Genomic DNA, 22,003 nt, shown 5'->3' on the forward strand with positions numbered 1-22,003 from the left:
GAGGGGACAGAGGGCCTGAGTGCTTCCCACGGGGCGGGGGGGGGGGGGGGGGGGGGGACCTGGACCCCAGATCTTAGACCAGATGATCTTAAAGGCCCCTTCTGAGTAAAACTGGAGGTCGTGTTTACTCGGAGTCTAAATCACTGGGAGCTTTGAGAGTGTCCTGGGCAGTTCCCTTTCCGGAGCTGTCGTGTGAGAGCGTCAGGACCCTTACCTGGCTCCTTCGGTCAACTGGTCGGGCGCCTCTGGCGTGGGTAAAGTACGCGATCTGGTGAACAACAACAACGTTGTTTACGTTCCCTTTTTCTGAAAAGTCACGAGCCACGGGCAAGTGAGGAAATGAAAGTGAAATCAGCTGATGTGACACCAGTCGGCGGCATCAGTGCCCTGACCTCCAGCGAGCTGTTTACTTGGGCACAACTGCAAGCGCGAGCGGGTGGGAAGCCCGGGCCGGCCTCCGGCCGCCCTTCCCCTCTCCACCGGCCTCGGCTCTGTCTCCGGAGCCTGGCGTTAGGAAGCCAGCGAGAAAGGAGACTCCCCCAAACCTGACTCCCTGCCCGTCCTCTTTACGAGCGCCTGTGCGTTCTGCCTCTTCTCGTTCGTAAGTACCCACCCTGCGTGGAGCGCAGCTGGCCTGCGTCTGGGCTCAGCGTGGGCTCCGGCCTTTCGCGCTCTAGCGGGGCCACGCCGCCGGGCCGTGTCCGCACACCCGCTCCCCCCCCACCCAGTGACCTCGCTCGGCCGCTCTGCCCTCCTTCCCTCGGCTCCCGCCACCATCATCCTGGGGGGCTGCGGCCCCCAAGATGGTGAGGGGACTGCCAGCGCACCCGGTTAGAAACACGCGGCGATGGGGGCGCCTGGGTGGCTCAGTCGGTTAAGTGTCCCACTTCGGCTCAGGTCATGATCTCACAGTTCGTGGGTTCCAGCCCCGGGTCGGGCTCTGTGCTGACCGCTCAGAGCCTGGAGCCTGCTTGGGATTCTGTGCCTCCTTCCCTCTCTGCCCCTCCCCTGCTTGCTCTCTCTCTCAAAAATAAATAAACACTAAAAAAAATTTTTAAAAAAACACACACACAGGGATAACCTGGCGACAGGGTGTTGCAAAGTCTGTGCAAATAGATGTTTATGGCCCGCGGGGCGGGTTGCTCATCAGAAATGGGCAGCCAGACAGAAGCAGGTCACTGACTCGAAGTGGCTCGACTATTACTATTCCGAGTTACGGAAACACCCTGAGTGCTTAAAACATACACCGCGAGTTGAGATTGTCAGAAAGACCCGTGTTCTTGACTCAGAATTGAACAGGGTCTAACATATTCAGAGCCTATGTCATTAGACTACAGTGCTTCTCATGCCTGCCAGCGCTGATCTTAAAATATTTTCTTAAATACGGACTGTTTCCTTAATAGCTTCCGTTATACTTCTTCACCTGTAAAATCAAAGGTTCCTTTGGGAAAGAAACACACACACACACACACACATTATGTGATTCCTTCTTTCCTTCTCGACTCCTGACAACTAATGCATTTCTCAGTATCTTCTTCCTACACCCCAACCCTCGCCAAGCCCCAGACCTAAGAATCTGTTCATAAGACATCCCTTTTGATTCTGCACATAATCCCCTTTCTCAGGTTCTCGCCAGCCGACTCCTGCCTTACCTTACCTGATCATGAAGTCCGTTTGTGTTTGTTTTCTGCATTTCACTTTTACATAAATGCAACACATAATTCTGGAAATGTTTTTCAGGCAAAAAAAGAACAGTTCACAATGCCACCACCCAGAGACAGATGCATTAACATTTTAGAATGTTCCCTTAGTCTCTTTCTTGCAGTCATACTCTATTAGTGTGATTTTAGACTGGCGTTTCTAAAGTCTGCAGTCTCACCACTTTGGCGCGTCACAGTTTAATTCCAATGGTGGGCATTCAAGCTGCTTCCCGTTTTTTGCAAAATGCAGTGATGAACATTCCTGTATATAAACCATTGATTGCATTTCTGATTGCTGCCTTGGGGTAAACCCCTAAGTGGAATTACCAGGCCAAAAAAGATAGGACTGTCTTTTGGTTTTAAGGGTTTCCATGCATATTGCCAAATCGCCTCCTGGAAAGTTTGCGCAAATGTTTACGGGTCACTTGGGCCACTGTCACCGTCACCGTATGACAAGGCTAGCCTTGCCATGAGCTAGGTGCCATCCAAAGTTCTTAGCCGCAGTTTTGATACGGAAACTCACAGGTTATTTGACTTGGCTTTTCTTTGCTTGTGCTACAAAGGCATAGACCTTTTTTCTCATGTTAGTTAATGAGATATAGTGATTTATATAATAAGAATATATATTTGGACTTTGTTGCCCTTGCTGGCACAGAGCTCCCAAAACCCTTGGAACACTTAGGAATAAGTGTGAATAGCGATAAAGGTGTCTTCTTTATTCATTAACGAGCTCCTTCCAGCCACGTCTGGGTTTATGCTAATGAGCTGACTTTTGGAAAGTCCCTATAGACGGGGTTTGTTTGTGGGAGAAAGAGCCCTGTGACTAGAGGGTCTTGTGATTAGAGGGTCGGAACTTTTAGCCCCACCCCCCACAACCTCCAGGGAGGCAGACTGGCTGGAGATTCAGTCACCAACACCCAGGGATTCATTTCGCCAGTCGGGCCCAGGTGACTAAGCCTTGGTCAGGAGCCGGGAAGGAGGAAGGGGAGACGGCTTTGGGGACTGAACCCTTAGCCCCAGGATCTGACACTCTCTTCCTGTAGATAATGTCAGAATTGGCTTAAATAGTAGGACACCCGCTGGTGTCACGGAGAACTGCTTGGTGGAGGAAAACGCCCACACATTTGGTAGAAAGTATGACAGCTACACTTACCTACTTGGCAGCCCTTTCCTGAAATCTCTTTGTTCCTTGTCCATTTTGACGGACGGTTAATGTTTTTCTTACTCGTTTGTATGAATATTTGACATATTGGTAATATTAATCATTTCATATCTGTTGCAGATGCTTTCCACACTCGTTGGCTTTTACTTTTATTAGTTTGTTTTTGTTATACGGAAATGTGTCTTTCTTGTAAATAGTTAAATCTGCACTTTTTTTTTTTTTTTTGTAATTTCAGTTTGCTTTTAAGCTCAAAGTGTTCCTTCTCATTCGTAACCGAATCTTGACTTGTTTTTAGATCTTTTTTTCCCCTCTGTTCGTGGCATTTCACTCTTGGATCCATGTGGCGTTCACTTTGGTATGTGAGGTGGACATGAGGACTTAAACTAGTTTTGCTTTCAGGAAGCTAATCGACGGCTTCCGCACCCGTTCATGAAAAACCTTCCAGCGAACTCTAAGACTTTGGTCACGTATTAACCCCGCATGTGTGGCTTTTCTGAGACACTCCACTCTTGAGCTGTCCATCCCGGTAGTCCTGGGGGGGTACCGTTCTGGGGGCTGGGGCCCAATCTCACCCCAGTCATCTCTGGGAATCTACCCGGGAGCCGGGTACCGCGACTACGTCAGTGACTCTAGCCTGCCACAGGCCTCAAAATGGTACACCCGAAAGTGACTTCACGAGCGTGACAAGCGTCTGCAAATGTCATCTTCCGGCACGTGGGCCATATGTTCTCATTAGCGACTGAGATCTTCAGAGCTGTACTCGGCGCGCCTGGGTCACGCCACCTCAGCGTTCTCAGCCCTGTCAAAGGACAAAACGGAAACAATTGAGCGATGAGCTGACCCTTCCTTTATCTGAGGGAAGACAAGCCGTGGATTGGGGGAGTACAGAGCCTCCCAAGCATGGAACAGTCTGGCAGGATTTGGGGCAAGAGCCAGTTGTGTAGAGAAGAAGCAACGTGGGAAAGAATGGGCACGATTGGCCGGGAGGTCGGGGTTTCCTTAGAAGGCGGGCAGATCCTGTTTTCTAGGGTAAGGTTGTGCTGGGGGGGGGGGGGGGGGGGGGAGCTGGGTTTCCCTGACAGGTGTTTCACATGACTTAGGCTTAGAACTGTGACATGGGCTGGGCCACCAGGGCCGCCTCCATTTTGTGGTCCCGGTACAGGAATTCACTTTGTCAGCCCAAACCTGGACTTCAACAGACTTTGGGAGGTGAGCCCTGGGTCCCCCGCACTTTTGTGGAGAGGTACCCTCTGTCCGCTGGGCAGCAGTGGGGCGGTGGGGGTACCGACGGCCAAGTCCCCGGGCAGAGCAGAGAGCGGCAGGAACCGCAGCCTCGGCCCCCTCCTCAGGCAGCCGGGCAACCGGGAGGCAGAGGCCACAGCTGACGCCAGCAGGGTGATGAGGCAAAGACTCGTCAGAGTGACCGAAGACTGGCTTTCCGAGGTTCTCGAAACTGGCCTTGAAGGGTAGAGGGGGAGGGCCCCTAGGTCTGCTACTCAGCTTAGCTGTGATCTGCTTTCTTTGAGTTAATCTGCATGTGTTTTGAAGCCCTTTCCGAGGTATTACAAGCTTGCGGGGGAAGTAAGCCTCTCTCTCGAAAGACCTCTTGCAAAACTGAAGGTCCGAGTCTTTGGGTCTATTATTCTTTGCCTCCCCTTCTTCCAACGGTTGAGTGCCAGCCACGTCCAAGTAGGCCTCGGTGCTTGCCGAGGGCCCAGCCAGCAGGACGGGTGTGAGGTGACCCCTGGCCTCCGCGCGTCTGTCCTGGCTCACAGATCTGTCTGTGCGCTCAGCCCGCCACCGTCTGGGCGCCTAGAGCCTCGTGTCTGAGGGAAGAGGGACAGGAGTTAATAGAACACTCGGGTCGAGCGATGAAATCCACACCTCTCACCCTGGCCTACAAGGCCCCCAGGGACCTGGGTCCCCTCCCCTCAGTCACGGGGCTGCAGCCACCCCGGCCCCGGCTCCGGAAATCTGATCCTCTCCCAGGCCGGTGTTTATAACAGCCGCACTGTCTCCCTGGAGGGCTCTTGCCCAGGCCCAACTCGGGATGGCTCTGTCACATCCCTCGGGCCTCAAACAAATGTCTCCTCTGCACACAGGCCTTCCCTGACCCACTAATCTAGACTCACGGCTTCCACCACCTTCTCTCCTTTGTTTCATCCTGTTGGTTTCCTTCCCAAATCTTTTCAAAACTTGGAACTGTCTTTTTAAAAGTACACCACTGGTGTTTGTGTCCTCAACCGGAAGGCAAGCTCAGTGAGGCCAGGTTCCTGGTTTGCCCTGAGAGCTACTGATTCCACAGGGCCTACGGCTCAGGGAACTCTCCAAAATGTGCCTTTCGTGGAGTCACCAGATGAAACCCTGGCCTCTTCAGTAGAAGGGGGGCTGTGAATGTCTATCGGGATTGCAGGAGAGGGCTGGGCAGGAGAACCAAGAGTGACAGCCAAAGGCTGTCCTGCCTTCTGGTACTACTTATCCTCAAACTCTGCTCTGGGTCCTTAGCTTCCCATAAGCTAGCTGTGGAGTCCCGCCACTAAAAAGCAAGTGAGGAGGGGCACCTGGGTGGCTCAGTCAGTTGGGCATCTGACTTCGGCTCAGGTGGTGATTTCACAGTTCGTAAGTTCGAGCCCCGCGTCGGGCTCCGTGCTGACGGCTTGGAGCCTGGGACCTGTTTCCGATTCTGTGTCTCCCTCTCTCTCTGCCCCTCCCCCGCTCATGCTCTGTCTCTGTCTCAGAAATGAATTAAATAAACATTTAAAAAAATGTTTAAACATTAAACAAACAAACAAAAACACCAAGTAAGGACGGGTCCAAGACGCAGGCGTGTTCTTGTGGTGAAGGATTTTTTCTCCCGCTAGATTTTTTATGTTTTGACCCTCGTTCCCAGCTGGATCATCTGCCCGCCGCCGAGGCTAACAAGCAACAAAACAAACGAACAGAGAGCTAGTTAACATTCACAGAACCGCTGACACGGCCCACGTCCGTGGCTCGGTGTTTGTGGAGGTCTGGAGATGGACGGTTTTGACCCTGCGTGGCGGTCTCGTGGCGTGGTCGTGCTTCTGCTGGTGAAGCTGCTTTTCGTTTCCCTGGCACAGGCAAGCAAACCCAAATGTCACGCGCTGCCTACAAAGCTGCCCTCCGGCCTGGCCGTCCTCAGAGCGCGGCGCGACCCCCGGGGGCTGCCTCCGCACCTTTGGGACGCACCAGCGCGGGCCGGTTGTGAAAAATAAGAACCTGGGCTCATGCGTCTGCCAAAGGAAACATGACACATTTCCCTTTCTTCTTCCCTTTTTATTTCTGTCAGAGCCGCACCCACACCGCCAGCCACCCTGTCCTGCGTGTGTTCGACGGGGAGGTTTTCGGCAGGGCCGCTGGCTGCTCGGCTCAGACCCTGTTCTGGCTTTATCCGGACGCTTTATTCCCCACCCCCCGCTTTGCTGCTCTCTCCCCCTTGGTGTCGCACCCCCAGCCCCCCTCCCCTCGCTCTTCCCTCACCTCCCTTTTCTCCACAGTCAGGGCTCCAGTTGGCAGAGCGGGCCGGCCCAGCGCACCCGGCCTACGGGCGGGCGGGCGTGGAGACAGTTGCCACACCTCAGTCTCGCCACAGCCCCCGGGGACAGGCCAGCGACGGGGTCCGGAGGGGGAGCAGGTGCCGGAGGCCGAGCCGGGTGCTGCTCGAGCTCACGGGCCCTGAGCCCGGTCGCTCGGCCCCCGGGTCCACGCCCTTCCCCACCACCTGTGGCGGCCGCATCAGCGTCCAAGGGCACAAAAGACAGCTCCCTGGGGCGCAGGTCCCCCAGCGGAGCTCGGCAGGTGGACGCAGGCACCGTCTGTCTCCTCTAGGGCCGCACCGCGGCCGGGCTCCCTTCCCTGAGTTCCAGTTTCTTCTCCATGACAATAATGACTGACACAGTACTTACTAGGTCACGTTCCACGTGCTGTACATAAGCTACAAGATAAATTCTATTGTAGCCATTTTACAGATGGGAATGTTAGGCGCTGGGATGTTAAGTCAATGGTAGAGCTGGGATTTGAACCCTGGACACACAGCTGCAGAGTGTATGCCCAGAACGCTCAATTCCACATGGTCTCCACCGCACGAAGAGCCAATAACGACAACAGCGTCCGCCAGGCCTCAGCGGGCACGCGCACAATTCAGTGGAGGCAGGTTCTAGATGATTACGACAAGCCTGCCTGATGGACTGTCACTGGCCACTGGCCGGGGGACCTTGGGGAAGCTCCTGACCTTCACCGAGCCTCGGTTTTACTCCTCTGGAAAATGGGGATGGCAATCGTAAACCTGCTCCCACAGGGTTGTCGTAAGAACTTAATAAAATGGTACCTACTAAGTGCTCGGCACAGGGCCTGGCACAGAGTAAATGCCCAAAGAGCTTCTGAAATCTGTTTTTAACTATTAATAAACTCTCAGTCAAACCCGATTTCTCCCTGGACGCCTTCACTGGTCAAAGAGAATTCTCAAAACAAGTTCTTCCCTCTGTTGTCCCCTAGAGCTCTCTTAAATCACGAGTGAAAAGGAAGGCCGGGAGATGAATTTACAACTAGTAACAACCTCATCAGCTCGCTATTTTTTCTTTCAAGCTTCTGTTCTGTTCTGACAACAAAATGATACCATCAGTTTCTACCACGTGGTCCTGGGGGCCCCGGTAGGGACCGCTCGTGGGTGTGCCCTTGACCTCCGCTGTCCCCACATCTCATGTCCGTCGTCGGGGCTCTCGGTGTGCGGCTCTCACAGCTGTAGGCCTACGTGACGTATCTGAGAGAGAGGAGAATCCTGTAGAGAGCTCACATTTAGAAACCGGGAAGAAGAGGGAGGGGCCAGAAGGAGGAGGACCAGGGAAGCAGATGGAAAAAATCGACACAGGGAGGGGTCTGAGCAACTCTATGTGCCGTTGCTGACGTTCATTCAGTCACTCGTGTGTCCTTTAACAGGCTTTTACTGAGTGCCTCCCGTGTGGCCCGTAGTCCCGGGCGTGGGGGACGGAACAGTGAAAGATAGGTCTTTGACAGATAAACAGACCAGCTAACCACAGACACATAAAAATGAGCAGCAGATACAAGTCCTTGCCCTCATGGAGGTTACAGTCTACTGGGGACCGGGGTCGGGGGGGACAAGAAATGTTGAGAATGTTAGATGGCACCAGAGCTATGGGGAGAGAGCAGGAAAGGGGCACAGGCAGTATGAGCTGTGGGGCCGGTGGAGGGGTTGTCACAGGTGGAGACGCTAACCAGGGGTGGCCTCCGTAAGAAAGGGACGGTTGAGCAGAGAGGCCCAAGGGAGGCGTGTAATAACAGAAGAGCATTCCGGGCAGAGAAAATGGCAAGCATGGAAGTCCTGACTTGCCTTAAGTTCTTGGAAAATAAGGAAGAAGCCACTGTAGCCGAAGCTGAGGGAGGGGGTGAGGGGCGAGGCTAACAGGAGAGGTCCAAGAGGGGACAGTATCGAGGTGTCCTGTTCCTAAAGGAGCAGGAAGAATACCAGGTCGTCGTTGAGGTTGCCGTGGAAAGAGGGCACCCTGGGCAGAAGTCATCCTTGGTAGCACATTCCGGAACATATACACCCCTCCAGGTAGAACATACGATATATTCCCGGTGGAAGAACTCAGAAGTTCCAGTCTAGTCCCCATACTCCTGGAGGGGGACTCTGAAGGGGACGTTCTTCGTGGGCACTCCGTTCCCCTCCGCGGGGCTCACTCTGAGAGTTCACCAAACACTTAATGAGCGAAGTAGAATTTCCACGGGTGGTGAGTGAGCGGTTGCCTGGCATGAGAGACAGTCGCAGGGGGGCTGTATACATATATATACATATATGTATGTATGTATATATATATATATACATACATACACACACATATATATATATATATACACACACACACATTGTGTATATATATATACAATATATAATATATATATATACTGTGTGTGTATATATATATATATATATATATATATACACAATCACGTGGACGGGTATTCTCGCAGATCACAGACAGGTGCCAAGTATACTCGGGAGATGGAGACCGGAGCTACAAACCTGCCTCCGGGAAAGGGAACGAAGGCACTAGGACAGTTCGTAAAGTTCCTTTTGATTCTGTGACTCAGGAGAGCCATGGCACTTGAGGCGTCTTGAGAAGCGAGTGCCAACGGTAAGGGACGGTGATTCACAAACATCGCCACAGCGTTGTGTCCAGTCTTACAAAGTAATGTCCTAAAGTACGGGCAGCCACGAAAACCATCGTGCAGGAAACACTTCTCGTGACATAGGGACACGCTCACGCCGTAATGATGACAAAGCGGGATGCAAACACATATATTCGCATGAGCCTGACCGTGTAAAACAACATGACGGAAGGAAATGCATTGAGAGTGGTGGTTTCTACAACCCAAAGTTACAGATGAGTTTTGGTCACTCACATATTTTTCCACTTTTCTACCATCATCACGTGTGGCTTTCTTATAAACAGGAAAAAGTTCAGCTAAAAATGGCAGCAGTGACGCAGCAGCCTGCTGGTTCACCCTCTGAAGGAGGCAAGGCTCGTCATGAAAGGGAATTCAAAAGCTCGTGGTGGCGAGAACGAGATTATGCGCATTGTCAAAAGCCACGAAAGCCAGGGTGGGCTCTTAGGACAACAGAGAAGAGCGCCACGGGGTTTTCCGACGGAACGTCCAGAGGCATCCGCTACGAAATGTTTAGACAAAGAAGCTGCGACCAGCCTCCAGCCTCTCGGTCCCTGAGGTCCTGAAGTCTGTCCGGATGTCTGACGGGACACGGGGAGCAGCCAGCCCAGCGCCGTGCTGAGTGTGTCTGACACACAAAACACGGCCCCTCGCCTCAGGAAGCCTGCTGGCTTGTCAGGACACGCACACAAGATGTACACGCGCAATAACTGAGGGGTACCACAGGGCTTGGCTTTACTTTTGCTTTAATTTTCTTTCTTTCCTTCCTTCCATCTTTCATTCTTTCTCTCTCTCTCCCCCCTCTTCCTTTCTTCTTTCTTAACAAGAAGTTCCTTCTGTGTGTCAGGCACCGTTCAGGGGATAAGACGGACGGCCAAGTGGATAAAGGGGGCGGGGATCAGTAGGGTTTGGAGGCAGGGGGCAGGGCAAGACCTCAGGAGTTTCAGGGAGAGAGAGAGAGGGCAGATGGGGTTGGGGGCCGCCTGAGCACAGCCAGAGTGGAGAGCACCGGGAGTAGGCGCCCCCTACAGAGAATTAACTGCCAGTACAAGTTCAAAGTTGCCCAGTGGCGCTGAGCCCCAAGCTCCAGGCGTTGGAGCTGAATTCTGTGCCTATAAAGACGGGGGAGAAGAAGGGGAACCAGGGGCGACCACCTTCCCCATATCTGTGCTCCTGGGCTTTCCAGGTCCGGTTTTATTTTGTTTCACTCTCTACTGAAACCCTCCCAAAGGGCAGTTGAGAGAAAGGCAGGAAGTCAAAAACAAAGGCCGGTCGCCTGGGAGCCACAGCCAGAGTTGGCTGATACGATGTCCTCAGGCCGCCACGCCTTTTGAACCTGGCTCTGTCTTCAAGTCAAAAATGCTTAAAAATAGCGATTTTTTTGAACCCAACTGTAACAGGCCTGAAATAGGGGCAAGAAGAGAGAACATCCACGTAAGGCCACCCGCACTCCCAACCAACGGAGGCAAGTCAAAGCTCATCTGCTACGGCACACGCGCACAAATCGGGGTTCCAGCCCTGGAAATCCATCCCGCACCCTGAAACACCTAAACCCACTAAAAACGTAGATACAGGTTTTTACAAGTATTTGTGAAATACGAAAACCGTACAGAACACCTACTGCCGGGGATGTTCCCGCACCGTGGGCTGGGCCAGCTAGAACTTCGGCTATGCTACTCTCACAACGCACGGACCAAAGACACCTTTCCATACCTGCTAAGCCTTGCTGTTGCAAGGGGGGTAGCGGGAGGTCCCAGGGCCTCCGCGGGATGGCCCTTCTCTGCCACCTCGGCGCTTCCCTGCCGAGCTCCCCTGAAGGAGAAGCCAGGGGCTGAGGCCCTTGGTGGACGGTGGCGACAGGAGTTCAAAACCTCACTGCAGGCACAGGTGTATGTTTCTGTTCTGACGGGCACCGGCCTCCCCCCAAGGTGCTGTCCCGGCTCTCGGTCAAAGGAGTTGCTTGCTGACAAATCTTTATTCTCATTGTCTGCACTGACTCAGGTCCTCTGAAGGGAGCCACCTGCTATAGAGTGAATCGCTGTGTCCTTCAAATTTCGTACGTTGAAACCTAACCCTCCAAGGTGATGACAGTAGGAGGTGAGGCCTTTGGGAGGTGATGAGGTTGAGAGCAGAGCCCTCATGAATGAAATCAGTGCCCTTGTGAAAGAGGTCCCAGAAAAAAATAAAGATGCCCCAGACAGCTCCCTTGTCCCTTCCACCATGTGAGGACACTGGGGAAGGATGTCCCTCTACGAACCAAGAAGGGGGCACACCAGACACCAAATCAGCCAGTCCCTTGATCTTGGACTTCTCCGCCCCCGCCCCCCGAGCTGGGGGAAATAAATGTCTGGTTTATAAGCTGCCCAGTCTGTGGTAGTTGGTGCAGCGCCCTCTCCCTCAGCGGGGCCCATCTCCTCTTCCCTCACACTTGTTCTCTTTCTCCCTCGGGGCACTTCCTGTTCTAGCAGAACCGAGATGGGATGTGGTGGGACGCACCTTCCTTCCAGCCAGCGGAGGGAACGAGGGAGCGGCTGCTCCCTTCAGAAGCCGCCCCCCAGGGCTGGACATGTCCCCTGAGCCTCTCCCCGGGGCCACCGCTGGCTGGCTGCAGGAAACCACCTGGCGCCCCAGGCTGGGTGCACTGACAGGATGGCCCTCCGTCCTTTGTCCCCAGCACCTTGTGTCTTGGAAGGCTAGTGGCACTTTGGCATGCAAATGGCTATTTTGTTCGGTAGTGGAAACTTTACAAATACAAAGGTATCGCAGGCAGACTACTGTGGTAGAAGAGCAATTTGGAGAAGTCCTTCTGATTAAAATCATAGTGAAAAGACTGTTCAAATACGATGAGGACGGTGTACGCTATTTTACGGGGACTACAATTAAGTTTTCTGCGGATCAATTTGGCAATATGCAGTAAGATCACTCAAAAGTATTTCTACCTTTGGCTCCACTTTAGATATCTAGCTGAAGGAAAAATCAGATTCCAACCAAGAATCATACAAGCATCTTCCTTAACTGTCACTTATAATAGTAAAAAATGGAAACAATCTGTCTAATGGCGGGACGGATAAATCTACGACACGAACTATCACACAGCCATTAAACATGTTTTTGCAGGCTATGTAACAGCTTTGAAAAATGTGCATAATATTCAGCGAGAAAATCATTGTGGTCAACAGTGTGACTATTTAAAAACACATCAGCGCATAGGAAAAAAATATTGGTAAGAAATTAACAGTGGTTCTACGTACGTGGTGGGATAAGAGGTTATTTTTTATGTATTTTTTTCTTTTACGTATTATTTTCCAAGATTTCTATGATTCCTGTTCTCAGGAAAAAAAATCGGAGACACTAAAAAGGTAGCGAGTGCTACTGTGTGATTTCATGAGCAGGTGGCCTCTTGCCTTCACCAAGTAATGACTCCCAGAGCAGGGCAGGTAAGCTCCCGGAGAAGTCTAGCAGACCTCGTCCCCCCCCAGCTTGTGTTAGAACAGGCTACAGGGCTTCTAGAACACACGAGTGCCCCACCCCAACCTGGAAGTTCCGATGTGCCGGGTCTGCCCCCTGGGGGGGTGCTGCGGACTGACAGCCGCCCTGTGCCTCTAGCGCCTTCCTCCTCCTTCAGGCCCCCAGGGACAGCGAGCCTCCTCCCTCACCCCAGACAAACCCACCCTCGAAAGGATCTGAGAAACTCCCTCACAAACATGTCCAGGGGCTTGTGGTGTTTAAAGGGCAGCAAAGCCTTTGTTCAAAGGGCATCCATCATTGTCACCGCTTTCCGGCACTCAGAGGCGGGGGGAGCCCCTCCTCCTGAACGAGGCCAGAGAGGGGGCTCGCGGTGACTTACCAAGTGCATCCCGCCTGCAGGCTCCCTCTGACTTCCTGTTCCCGCTGGGGTTGGAGGGAAGGCTGCCACAGGTGTTTATGGGATTCCAGAAGGGAGAAGGCGAGCTTGTGAGGAAACCGGGAGGGAGGCCGGACATTCACGGGTGTGACTTCCCTCAGGTGCCCCGGAAGGCGGCCTGCAAAAGGGCAGGAGACGATGACCCTCCCAAGGCCAAGGCGGGGCAAGCAGCTGCTGTTCCTGGGCATCATGACAGTCACGGTGGCGGTCATCTTCCTGCTGTTCTACGCTCTCCTCTGGAAGGCCGGCAACCTCGTGGACTCGCCCAACCTCAGAATCGGCTTCTACAACTTCTGCCTGTGGAACGAGGGCACCGGCTCCCTCCAGTGCCGCCAGTTCCCTGAGCTGGAGGCCCTGGGGGTGCCGCGGGTCGGCCTGGCCCTGGCCAGGCTCGGTGTGTACGGGGCCCTGGTCTTCACTCTCTTCGTCCCCCTGCCCCTCTTCCTGGCCTGGTGCAACAGTAACGAGGCAGAGTGGCGGCTGGCGGGGGGCTTCCTGGCGACGTCCTCCATGCTGCTGGCCAGCGGCCTGGGCCTCTTCCTCACCTACACGTGGAAGTGGATCCGGCTCTCCCTCCTGGAGCCTGGGTTTCTGGCTCTGGGCACCGCCCAGGCCTTACTCCTCCTCTTGCTTATGGCCATGTGTGTGTTCCCTCAGAGAACAGAGGACAAGGTCAAGCTTGACAGCTGCTAGTTCTGTCGAGAGGCTCACGATGGCAAGAGTTCAGTTTGAACTATGCTCAGAGAAGGTGCCGGAAAACTCATGGGCTGGCATGTCTTCTCAGCCTGTTTCATAGCAAATGCCGGCCTCAAGCTCTGGCAGACGGGACCCACCGCGGAGGAGGTGGGGGTACCCAGTGCCGAGAAGGCCAAGGGCGCAGCAGTGGCAGCCGCGGTACCTGCGGCTTGTTAGCGTGGGGCTGTCCATCCTTTGGGACTTCCGAGGTTCCCAAGGACACACCACAAAAAGCTCATTGTCACGAGAACTCCTTTGACATAAGGATTCCCATCACGAGGCCTGATTGCTAGGATAATTAGCCACATGTCGCACTGGAACCGAGTGAAGGTTCATGGCAACAAAGGGGGGACGTTATGAGAGAGTGCACCTCAGCGTCCCTGGGGCCCTGGTTAGCAGGCTCCCCCTCCCCACGGTGGGTGTGAAGCCATGAGCCCGTCTCCCAAAGGCCCACGAGTGATCCCTGAGGGAGTCACTAAAGACAGAACACGTGGGCACAAAGACAAGCCTTGGTGGCTTTGAAGGTTCTCCCGAAAAGTCTCCCAGACCTGAAGCCAGACAGGGCAGGGGCGTCAGCTGGCAAATCGTTCCCAGCATGTGACCTGGGAGTTGGGAACACAAAACGCCGAATCCCTGGGCAGGAGGAAGGTGAAAAGAACTGAGGGGTTCCATACAGATGTCGACGCCTTCGCTTCTCCACCCAGAATTGGAAAGGACATAAACACAGCTCGCACACTGGGGAACTGTTTGTATTTTTCAGCACCTATATATTGGAAAACCTATACAGCAAATGACTGCCTCATTCTGTGCCTGTCAAAAACCACACTGAATAGAGTCAGAAACACGGACTCTGGCGTGATCTTGTCTTTAGGGTCTTCGCAGGGCTCCCGTCCCACTGGCGCTTTACAACTGCCCAGGGACTGAGGCTGAGCCGCCAAGTGGCAGGACGGTGGCCGCCTGGGGGAGGGGGGCTTCCGATCTGCACACGGGGTTTCAATATCCCACACAGAGCAGAGCACTGTGGGCGGGGCAGCTGCCTGGGGGGGCGGGGGGGGGGGGGTTTGCGAATGACGAATGACGGGAACTGTGTTCAGAACAGCCGTCCTCCTTCGGGAGAGATCAGGGGGACCAGACGGTGGGGATTCCACTGCACTTAGCAGCAATGCCTCTTTTTTGTTGAAAATTATTAAGTTGGCTCTTCGGTTCCAATAAGTTTGGCCACCATGTCCCCACCTTCCCTGGACCTGGAAGGCCAATAAAACCACGGCCTCCGAGTGGAGAAGGCACAGCACAGGGAGAACTTCTGACGGAAGCGCATTTGGACTCCTCACGTGCACACACTCAACAGGGCAGCTCCCCAAGGAGGTGACTGCCTGCCAGGGAGGAGCGGACGAGGGGAGGAGCGGGAGCTGCCGGCAGGCCCCGGGCGGGCGGGAGGGGAGGCCGGCTTCCTCCAGCGCTCTGGGTAGAGAGTCCTGGGAAGCCTGTCCGTTCAGCTGAAAAATATCTCCCTGACGTATTTTAACATGTCCTCGTCCTCCTCGGGGCTTCTGCTGCGGGCAGAGTCAGACCCCGCGGGCCCCTGAGGGCTGTGGCCTGGAGAAAGGGCGTCTTTTTCATTCTCCTCGTCCTCACTTCTCCCAGGAGAGCTCGGTGACGGTGACAAAGCGGAGTGGGCCTGGGACAGCTCCGGCTTATCAGCGCCAGCCGGAGTCGGTGGCTCCAAGGGCTGTTCCTGTTTCCGGGCCTGCGGGGTAGGAGAAATGAGGGGCAAAACAGACATCGTGCTATTTCCCGAATGAAATAACCGCCGGCGACGCAGAACACGTGCGGAAGCCACTGTGAAGCGTGTGACGGGCTCGAGCACCGCCCCAAATCAGAGCCTCCCCCTCTCCACCCCCCCTCCCCCGGCCACCCCTCACAGCTCGGGAAGAAGTCAAGACCCCCTTGGGAGAGAGGCGGGCAGGGGCCTGAGGAATGGCAGAGTGGAAAAGAAAAATAGGAAAAGCGTATCTGGAAAGGTGGGGGTGACAGAACGGAAGGACCACGGGTACAAAACTTGAGTGTGGGCCTACGTTCTGTCACTTATCGGCTGTGTAACTATGGGAAAGTCCCTGGGTGTTAATATCTCCATCTGTAAAATGGGGACAGTAATACCTGCAATCACTATCACCGGGTTATTGCAAGGGTTAAATGAGGCAACAACCTAGGAAAGCACCTGGTCAACTAGAAAGTACTCCACAACACTAAGGTGGCAGTTACTGTTCGCTTCAAAAGCCAGGAGACTTGGGTGGCATTCGGCTGAGAAGTCACCTCACCCACCTGAGACCCTTCAGGGGACGTAGCAGTGAAAAACTTCCGTCCCCTCCCCATACCACACACAGTCACCCAGAGACAGCTGCTCTCCCACCCACGACCACTCCCTCCCCAGGTGTCCAGCCCCAAACATTCAGTGACACCGCACGTGGGGAGAGGCCAAGGGGAGCACGAGAAGCGCTAGACAAGGGACAGCTGGATGAAGGGGGATGACAGATGACAGGGCTCCCCAAGGCCGACTGAGAATGCAGGGCGCCTCCTTTATTGCCATTAACCAAGGGCCCGGTCCGGTTTCTGGTCGTGAGAATAAGAAGAGACACAGTGGACTTTACCTCAATCAGTATCCCCAGGGCGACATCCACCATTTCGGCTTCACTCATGCAGTACACAGTCCTCGTGGCAGGAAGTCTGAAAGGAAGGCATGATGCTACAGATGGGGACAGACGGGTCTCGGGTCTCACGAGGGGGCAGAAAATGAGGGCAAGAGTCCCATTCCCGGGCCTCCCGATTTGCCACGCGCACCTCTGTGGGGCTGAAATCCCACCTCCCCCCCCACCTCACCGTTCTGCCCGCACCGCAAGACTCAACCCCAGCAACTGTGACGCCTCCAAACCCTCCCTCCCTCCTCATTCCCCAGGACCCCGACCGGAAGTTGTCCCACCTTGTGGCAGCAACCCTTGACATTACTGCCGATGTCCTCGCTTTTGGGGTCTTCACGGGCACCTTTCTCTTCTCGGCCACCTGGGCTGTCATCCATGTGGGAAGGACCCTCTTTTTATCCCCAGATTTGAAGGTTTCCATCTCTCTTTTCTCTCATGAAGGAAGACGAGTCAGGGCCCAGGCTTAATGACTTGCTTTTCTAATTCAGGACGGGGAACCCCACTCTCATCCGACCAGGAACTTTAGGTCTGTTTGTCCTGCATGGGAGTCACGCTTGAAATCCTACAAAGAACAAAGTCCAGTGAGCTCTAATAAGCTGGAATACTTCCAGTCACCAGCTGAAATTACTGGTCAGGACAGGCCAGAGGTGGACAGCAGGCCCCAGGAGACTAAGATGGCCCATTCCCCTTCTCCCTGCCATCCAAGATGCTCGCTGTCCCCAGGGTGCCTAGCCTACCCTGAAAATCTCTCTCATGATCTCTCCCTCATCTCCCCAACTCCAGACTTCTCATTTCCTCTACCTTAGTGTGGTTACAGACAACTCCAAGACCATTTTGATTCCCCGCAAGGTTTAAATGGCCAACACTCCCTCCCTTAATCCAAAAATACTTCTGGGTGGCCAGATTTTAGCCAGCAGTAGGGATTAGGAACCACAACCGGACCTGCTCCAGGAAGGAGGTAATCCAGAAGGTGCCCTGACAGCCTGTCTCATCTAACCTGGTCTCTCTTCTCCCCACCCCCACTTACCACCGCCACAGCCCCTCCCCCTACAGCTCAGTCCCCACCCAGGGACTCGGGGTGCAAGTCTCACCCTTCCACTTGGCAGTCCACTCTGAAAGCAGTCCAGCTCCGCCTAGGGAGGCTCTTACTGGAGCAGAGGTTTGCCTAGAAAAGGGTCAACCATGAATAAGCGATCCCTCTCTGAATCACAGTCATTTATTGCTCATCTTAGAAGACTGTTTACAACTTAAGAAAAAAAATGAGCATGACGTCATCCTAACCTGTCCGGCCAGAGGGCAGAGCTTGCCCAGTGTACCTGGTTGCTGTCAAAATTCAGGCAGTGATGATAGCCGACTGTTCCCATAACTACCCGAGCCCTGCTAACCGCCAGGCGCAGACACAGCCCCGCAGTCAGGCACACCGACATTTATTCCACCCGCAGGCAGATATTATCAAGCCCATTTTTACAAACGAGGAACTGACAGCAATGTGCCCAAGCTTCCAAAAAAAAAACGGAAAGGCCAGCCAGGCCTCGCAGCCGGGTGCTGCAGGCCGAACCCTGTGCCTAAGGGCCGCCGCGCTGCCGGGGCTCCGAGAAGCGCAGAGGCCCGGCGCGGGGAGCCCGCGAAGCCGGGCAGAGCCCGCGCTACCTGGGTGAAACCCGGCCCCGCCGGCTCGTGACGTGCCCGGCGCTCCCCAAGCAAGGCCCTCCCCGCTCTCGGGGACCCTGCGCCACCGGGGCCGCTGCGAGACGCGTGCCAACCTGCGGGGGACGAGGGCGGAGCGGAAGCACGTGGACAGCCACGTGAGGCCTCGCCGGCCGCGGGAACGGCCGGGACCGCCTCCTCCGGGCCCGCAGGCTCGCGGCCCAGTCGCTCGGCTACGGCGGGGCGGAGCCGAGTCCCGGACCAAGCGCCCCTCCGGCCCGGCCCTCCAGCCTCCCGGGCCCGCGCGCAGCTCTCGGCTTCCGGGGCGGGCCCGAGAGGCGGCGCGGGGCGGACCCACACCCCACCCACACCTGGCAGGCCGGAGGGACCCGGCTCGGCCCCGCGCCGCCTCGCCACTTCCGGCCCGCGGCGCGCCCCCTGCAGGCAGCCCGCGCAGTCGGCGTCCCCGCCCCCGTCCCGAGCGGGAGCCGCCAGCTGTCCCGGGGCCGGGTCCGCGACACTCTCTCCTTGACCCCGCTCTCGCTCTCGTCGGGCTCCTCTGAACCCTCATCTAGGCCCTGCCTCTGGAGCTTCCCTGCTCCTCTCTGCATTGTCCAATTTTCGCAAGCATCCTACCAAGTCATTTTAGCCAGGAGCCCCACCCTCCAATCCTGATCGCCCTCAAATTTGGGCGGGCTCCTCATTTTTCACCATTCCCCAGGTAGTGTCTGATCGCCTAGATTGCCTTCAGCAAGGATCCTGGTCGCCGAGTTTAGCGAGTTCCAACCCTTCCCCTCCCCCCACCTCCCACGCCCCCTTTACCTTTGGTGATTCCTCTTAGCAGCTTTCCATCCACTCTTTGGCTATAAAGTCCCTTTCCCTCTTGTATTCAGAGTTAAGCCTGATGGCTCTCCCTTACTATAAAACCCAATTGTAATACACACCCTTGAATAAAGTCTGCCTTTAAGTTTTTAACAAGTGTCAGTAATTTTCTATTTAATAGAATAGTTTTTAACAGGCCCCAAACATGGCTCCAATTGAGGTCTGCTAGTCGGATTTTAATATTGTAGTGTCAATTCCTGAACCCCCAAATCAGAAATTAGGGTGAGGGGAGGAGGGCCTGCATTATTTTAAGGCTCAGGATTCCCACAGGGACCAAGTTCAACTCTTGCTGCTGGGGTGTAGGCATCCCAGAAGGAGGGGGTACAGGGTGAGACCCTCAGGTGCAGGGAAAGAAATGATCTTAAAGTAAGTAGGTGTCACTAACACTTAACATTCAGATTGGTGGCCAGGTGTTCCCTTTTCCAACCCGGCAGCTCCACAAAGCTTCCCAGGAGTCCGCGGTGTTTGCGTTCAGCCTGATGCGAGCACTGCGGTGGACACGTGGAGCTAGCATCTAGCTTTAATTAAAATCACACTCAGTTTGGGGCCCCTGGGTGGCTCAGTTAAGCGTCAGACTTCGGCTCAGGTCAAGATCTCAGGGTTCCATGAGTTCAAGCCCCGGGTGGGGCTGGCCTCCCTCCCCCTCACTGCCCTCTTCTGCCCCTTGCTCACTTGTGCCTTCTCTCTCTCAAAAAAAAGTCACACTCAGGGGTACCTGGGTGGCTGTCAGTTGGTTTCAATTCAGGTCATGATCTCACTGTTTCATGGGGTAGAGCCCCAGGTAGGTTTCTGCGCATGCTTGGGATTCTCTCTCTCTCCCTGCCCCTCCTTCACTCGTACTATCTCTGTCCCTCTCAAAATAAATAAACTTAAAAAAAAAAAATTTATTTTTTTAAATCACAGCGTACAGCAGCCTCAAAGAGGCCAGCAAAGAGACCCCAGGTCGCAGATGTGACAGACATGACAAAAACACAGAGGAAACTTCTCCCACCAGAGGAATCTTCTTCTACCGCATTTTGAGGTAAAAGGATGATTAGAACTGACCATCTGGCCCCAAAATGTGAAATTATCAAGACACCATCTGAAATGTGATTTGCAACAGATCCGCCAATGGAATAATTACCCTCCGCAGGCCAGAGGTGCACAACTGTGGACCTTGATCCGAAGCTTGGAAACTCCCTACCCTGAAGATCTCTACTAAGTTGTGTGGCACTTTTGGTTTCTCTAAAGCACGCTCACCTGCTGGGCCAGGAGAGTTTAACTCAATCAAGCCTTGAAGAGATAAACCAATGGTTTCAAGTCACAAAACCAACCAGTCCAGCACCGAGGTCACCTGGCTGCAGGCTGCACCCGGACTCTGCCTGCAGTCTTTCCAGAGGGGGCCACACCAGGGGCAGGACCCACCTCTCTGGTTCCTCAGAAGTATTAGAACCACTGACCTCCAGGGTCCTCTGCTCTCAAGCTGGGAGCCAGAACAAACCCAAGTCTAACTGGTGAAGTGTCATTTTTTTTTTTTTTTTGTCAATGAAAGAAAATACTTATCAGTGGAACCACTCCCTCCATATGTGCCTCCCTAAAACTTCTTCCCAGCAAGCCGAAAAATGAGGTCTGAGAAGCAGGAAACCTTTGCGTCTGCATAGAAGCTGCTTGAAGGGAGAGAACCCCAGGCAGGGGAGAGAACACCCGAGCGGTGGGATCTGGATGGGTTGAAGCGAACCGCTGAAGTGCTCTGAAAGCCATGCTCCTGGGGCCGAGAGGAGGCGGCAAGCAGACCAGTCCTGAGGACAGCGAGGGGCGTGGAGCCTGGGCCAGAGCCGGGGTCCACACCTGCACCAGGGACACAGGCTCCAGGACCCGAGGCTGGACTGGCTTTGATGGCTTCCCCGCTACCCTGCCCTTGCCCCAAATAAGGGGAGGGGTCTTGCTGGGCTTCTGGGTAGGTGCCAAGCAGCTATTGTGAAGAAGGGAAATTTCAAGTTTTGACACATTTTACTGGAGGATGAAAGCCCATCCTGGAGGGGGTATGGATGCGACCGGGAGGAAGGCCAGGGTGAATGCATCCTGACGAGCCCTCAGGATGGCACGAAGACTGGGGAGAAGCAGGCCAGGAGGGGGCAGGTTTCCGTATTTGCTCATTTCAAAAGGGTTTGGGTTTTGTGTTTTTAGGCAGTGCTGTGGAAACCCACACAATCCTAAACTGAACTGAAAACAAATGCCCAGAGCATAAAGGAAAAGACAGAAGACACAGCTTTTCAAGTGTTTCTTTGCAATCCTTGAAGACGTTTCGGTAGCAGTGGAGACAGTACTGACGAGAGAGAATGGGTACAAGATAGAAAGTGAGACAAAACTTTGAAGTTCAACGGGCCATGTTCTCACTCGAACGAAACACATGACCGCTTCTTAAACGTCCTACAGCATCGCTGGGGGACGTGAACAATTTGCTGTTTCAGTGCAGAAGATGGGGAAACTGTAAATGGAGAGTCTTGGTTTTCTTCGTTTGAGTAGAGGGTCACCAAGGTAGAAACAGGTAAAAATGTGTAAGTCACTACTTCTTAGTCTCTGGTGTTCTCTCATAATGGAGCCACATAAATACCTACTTTCCTCCACATCCCAGCAGAAGGGTGCCAAGGCGTCAGCACCAACTTCTTCCCGATTTTCCAGAAGTAGGTAACAGGCCAACGCCTGGCCCACCTCAGATGGAAAAGCAAGCTAGGGAGACCCGCTCCGGTGCTCTCGCCATTCACCAGCAGAGGGCGCTGGCACCCGGCTCCGGTCAACCTCAAGGATGTGAAGTTGACAGAACGACAGGAGCCCCAGTGGCAGAGGGACAGGGAAACCGAGTGCAGAAGGCAGCCCGGAGCAGAAACCTGGGACCCTAACTTCATCCCGAGAAGCTCCACCGACGCAGGGAAGAAAAGGAACGCTGTGACCTGACTGGAGCTCAAAGAAACAGAATAGCACATGCCACAGCTGGCCAGCGGGGTGCGGGAGAGGCCGTCCTACCCCGAAGGCGGAGCAAACCTCCCCCAAGGCTCAGCCCTGCAGCAGTGGGCGCGCAGGGGTGGCTTGCGGCTGA

General features: G+C 54.4%; 2 protein-coding genes and 1 long non-coding RNA gene across 15 annotated transcripts in view; 1 reads left to right on the plus strand and 2 right to left on the minus strand.

The window, feature by feature from the left end:
* The window catches only part of LOC144614647 (uncharacterized), a 77,913-nt gene extending 76,953 nt beyond the window's left edge, over positions 1-960 (minus strand). For 4 of the 7 annotated variants that reach the window (XR_014137332.1, XR_014137334.1, XR_014137331.1 and 1 more), the window contains exon 1: positions 215-318. This is a non-coding gene — a long non-coding RNA (uncharacterized LOC144614647). Of the gene's footprint in view, positions 1-214; positions 319-613 lie in introns of those variants that run through there. The other 3 variants (XR_013552588.2, XR_014137333.1, XR_013552585.2) reach the window with 3 other exon arrangements.
* Positions 306-14,550, plus strand: TMEM140 (transmembrane protein 140). Of its 4 annotated transcripts, none has more exons than XM_078439055.2 (2): positions 306-601; positions 13,069-14,550. In XM_078439055.2, exon 2 carries the CDS (start codon positions 13,106-13,108, stop codon positions 13,658-13,660), a length of 555 nt encoding a protein of 184 aa, XP_078295181.1. In that variant the 5' UTR covers positions 306-601; positions 13,069-13,105; the 3' UTR covers positions 13,661-14,550. The 4 variants fall into 4 exon arrangements, with proteins under 4 accessions (XP_078295181.1, XP_078295189.1, XP_078295193.1 ...); XM_078439063.2 differs by having other exon boundaries at positions 306-578; XM_078439067.1 differs by lacking the exon at positions 306-601 and adding an exon at positions 11,084-11,160.
* On the minus strand, positions 14,434-18,451 carry CYREN (cell cycle regulator of NHEJ). Of its 4 annotated transcripts, none has more exons than XM_078439086.2 (5): positions 18,417-18,451; positions 17,490-17,563; positions 16,680-16,960; positions 16,351-16,426; positions 14,434-15,449 (listed from the first exon to the last, which is right to left on the minus strand). In XM_078439086.2, the coding sequence occupies exons 3-5, from the start codon at positions 16,817-16,819 to the stop codon at positions 15,195-15,197; spliced, it is 471 nt and encodes a 156-aa protein (XP_078295212.2). In that variant the 5' UTR covers positions 16,820-16,960; positions 17,490-17,563; positions 18,417-18,451; the 3' UTR covers positions 14,434-15,194. The 4 variants fall into 4 exon arrangements, with proteins under 4 accessions (XP_078295212.2, XP_078295204.2, XP_078295213.2 ...); XM_078439078.2 differs by lacking the exon at positions 18,417-18,451 and adding an exon at positions 18,162-18,355; XM_078439087.2 differs by lacking the exon at positions 18,417-18,451 and adding an exon at positions 17,715-18,154.
* Between the last annotated feature and the right edge of the window lie 3,552 nt (positions 18,452-22,003).

The sequence above is a fragment of the Panthera onca genome, chromosome A2 (assembly GCF_046562875.1).
Source record: "Panthera onca isolate mPanOnc1 chromosome A2, mPanOnc1 haplotype 2, whole genome shotgun sequence".
NCBI lineage: Eukaryota > Metazoa > Chordata > Mammalia > Carnivora > Felidae > Panthera > Panthera onca.

What these genes read in the sequence shown, in the direction of transcription:
- CYREN (XM_078439086.2), bottom strand. Translation starts at nt 16,819, where the DNA reads ATGGAAACCTTCAAATCTGGGGATAAAAAGAGGGTCCTTCCCACATGG. An exon ending in TCAAGGGTTGCTGCCACAAG is followed by an intron (nt 16,427 to 16,679) that starts GTGGGACAACTT and finishes CCTTCCTTTCAG; the next exon opens with ACTTCCTGCCACGAGGACTG. An exon ending in CCCTGGGGATACTGATTGAG is followed by an intron (nt 15,450 to 16,350) that starts GTAAAGTCCACT and finishes CCTACCCCGCAG; the next exon opens with GCCCGGAAACAGGAACAGCC.
- TMEM140 (XM_078439055.2), top strand. Translation starts at nt 13,106, where the DNA reads ATGACCCTCCCAAGGCCAAGGCGGGGCAAGCAGCTGCTGTTCCTGGGC.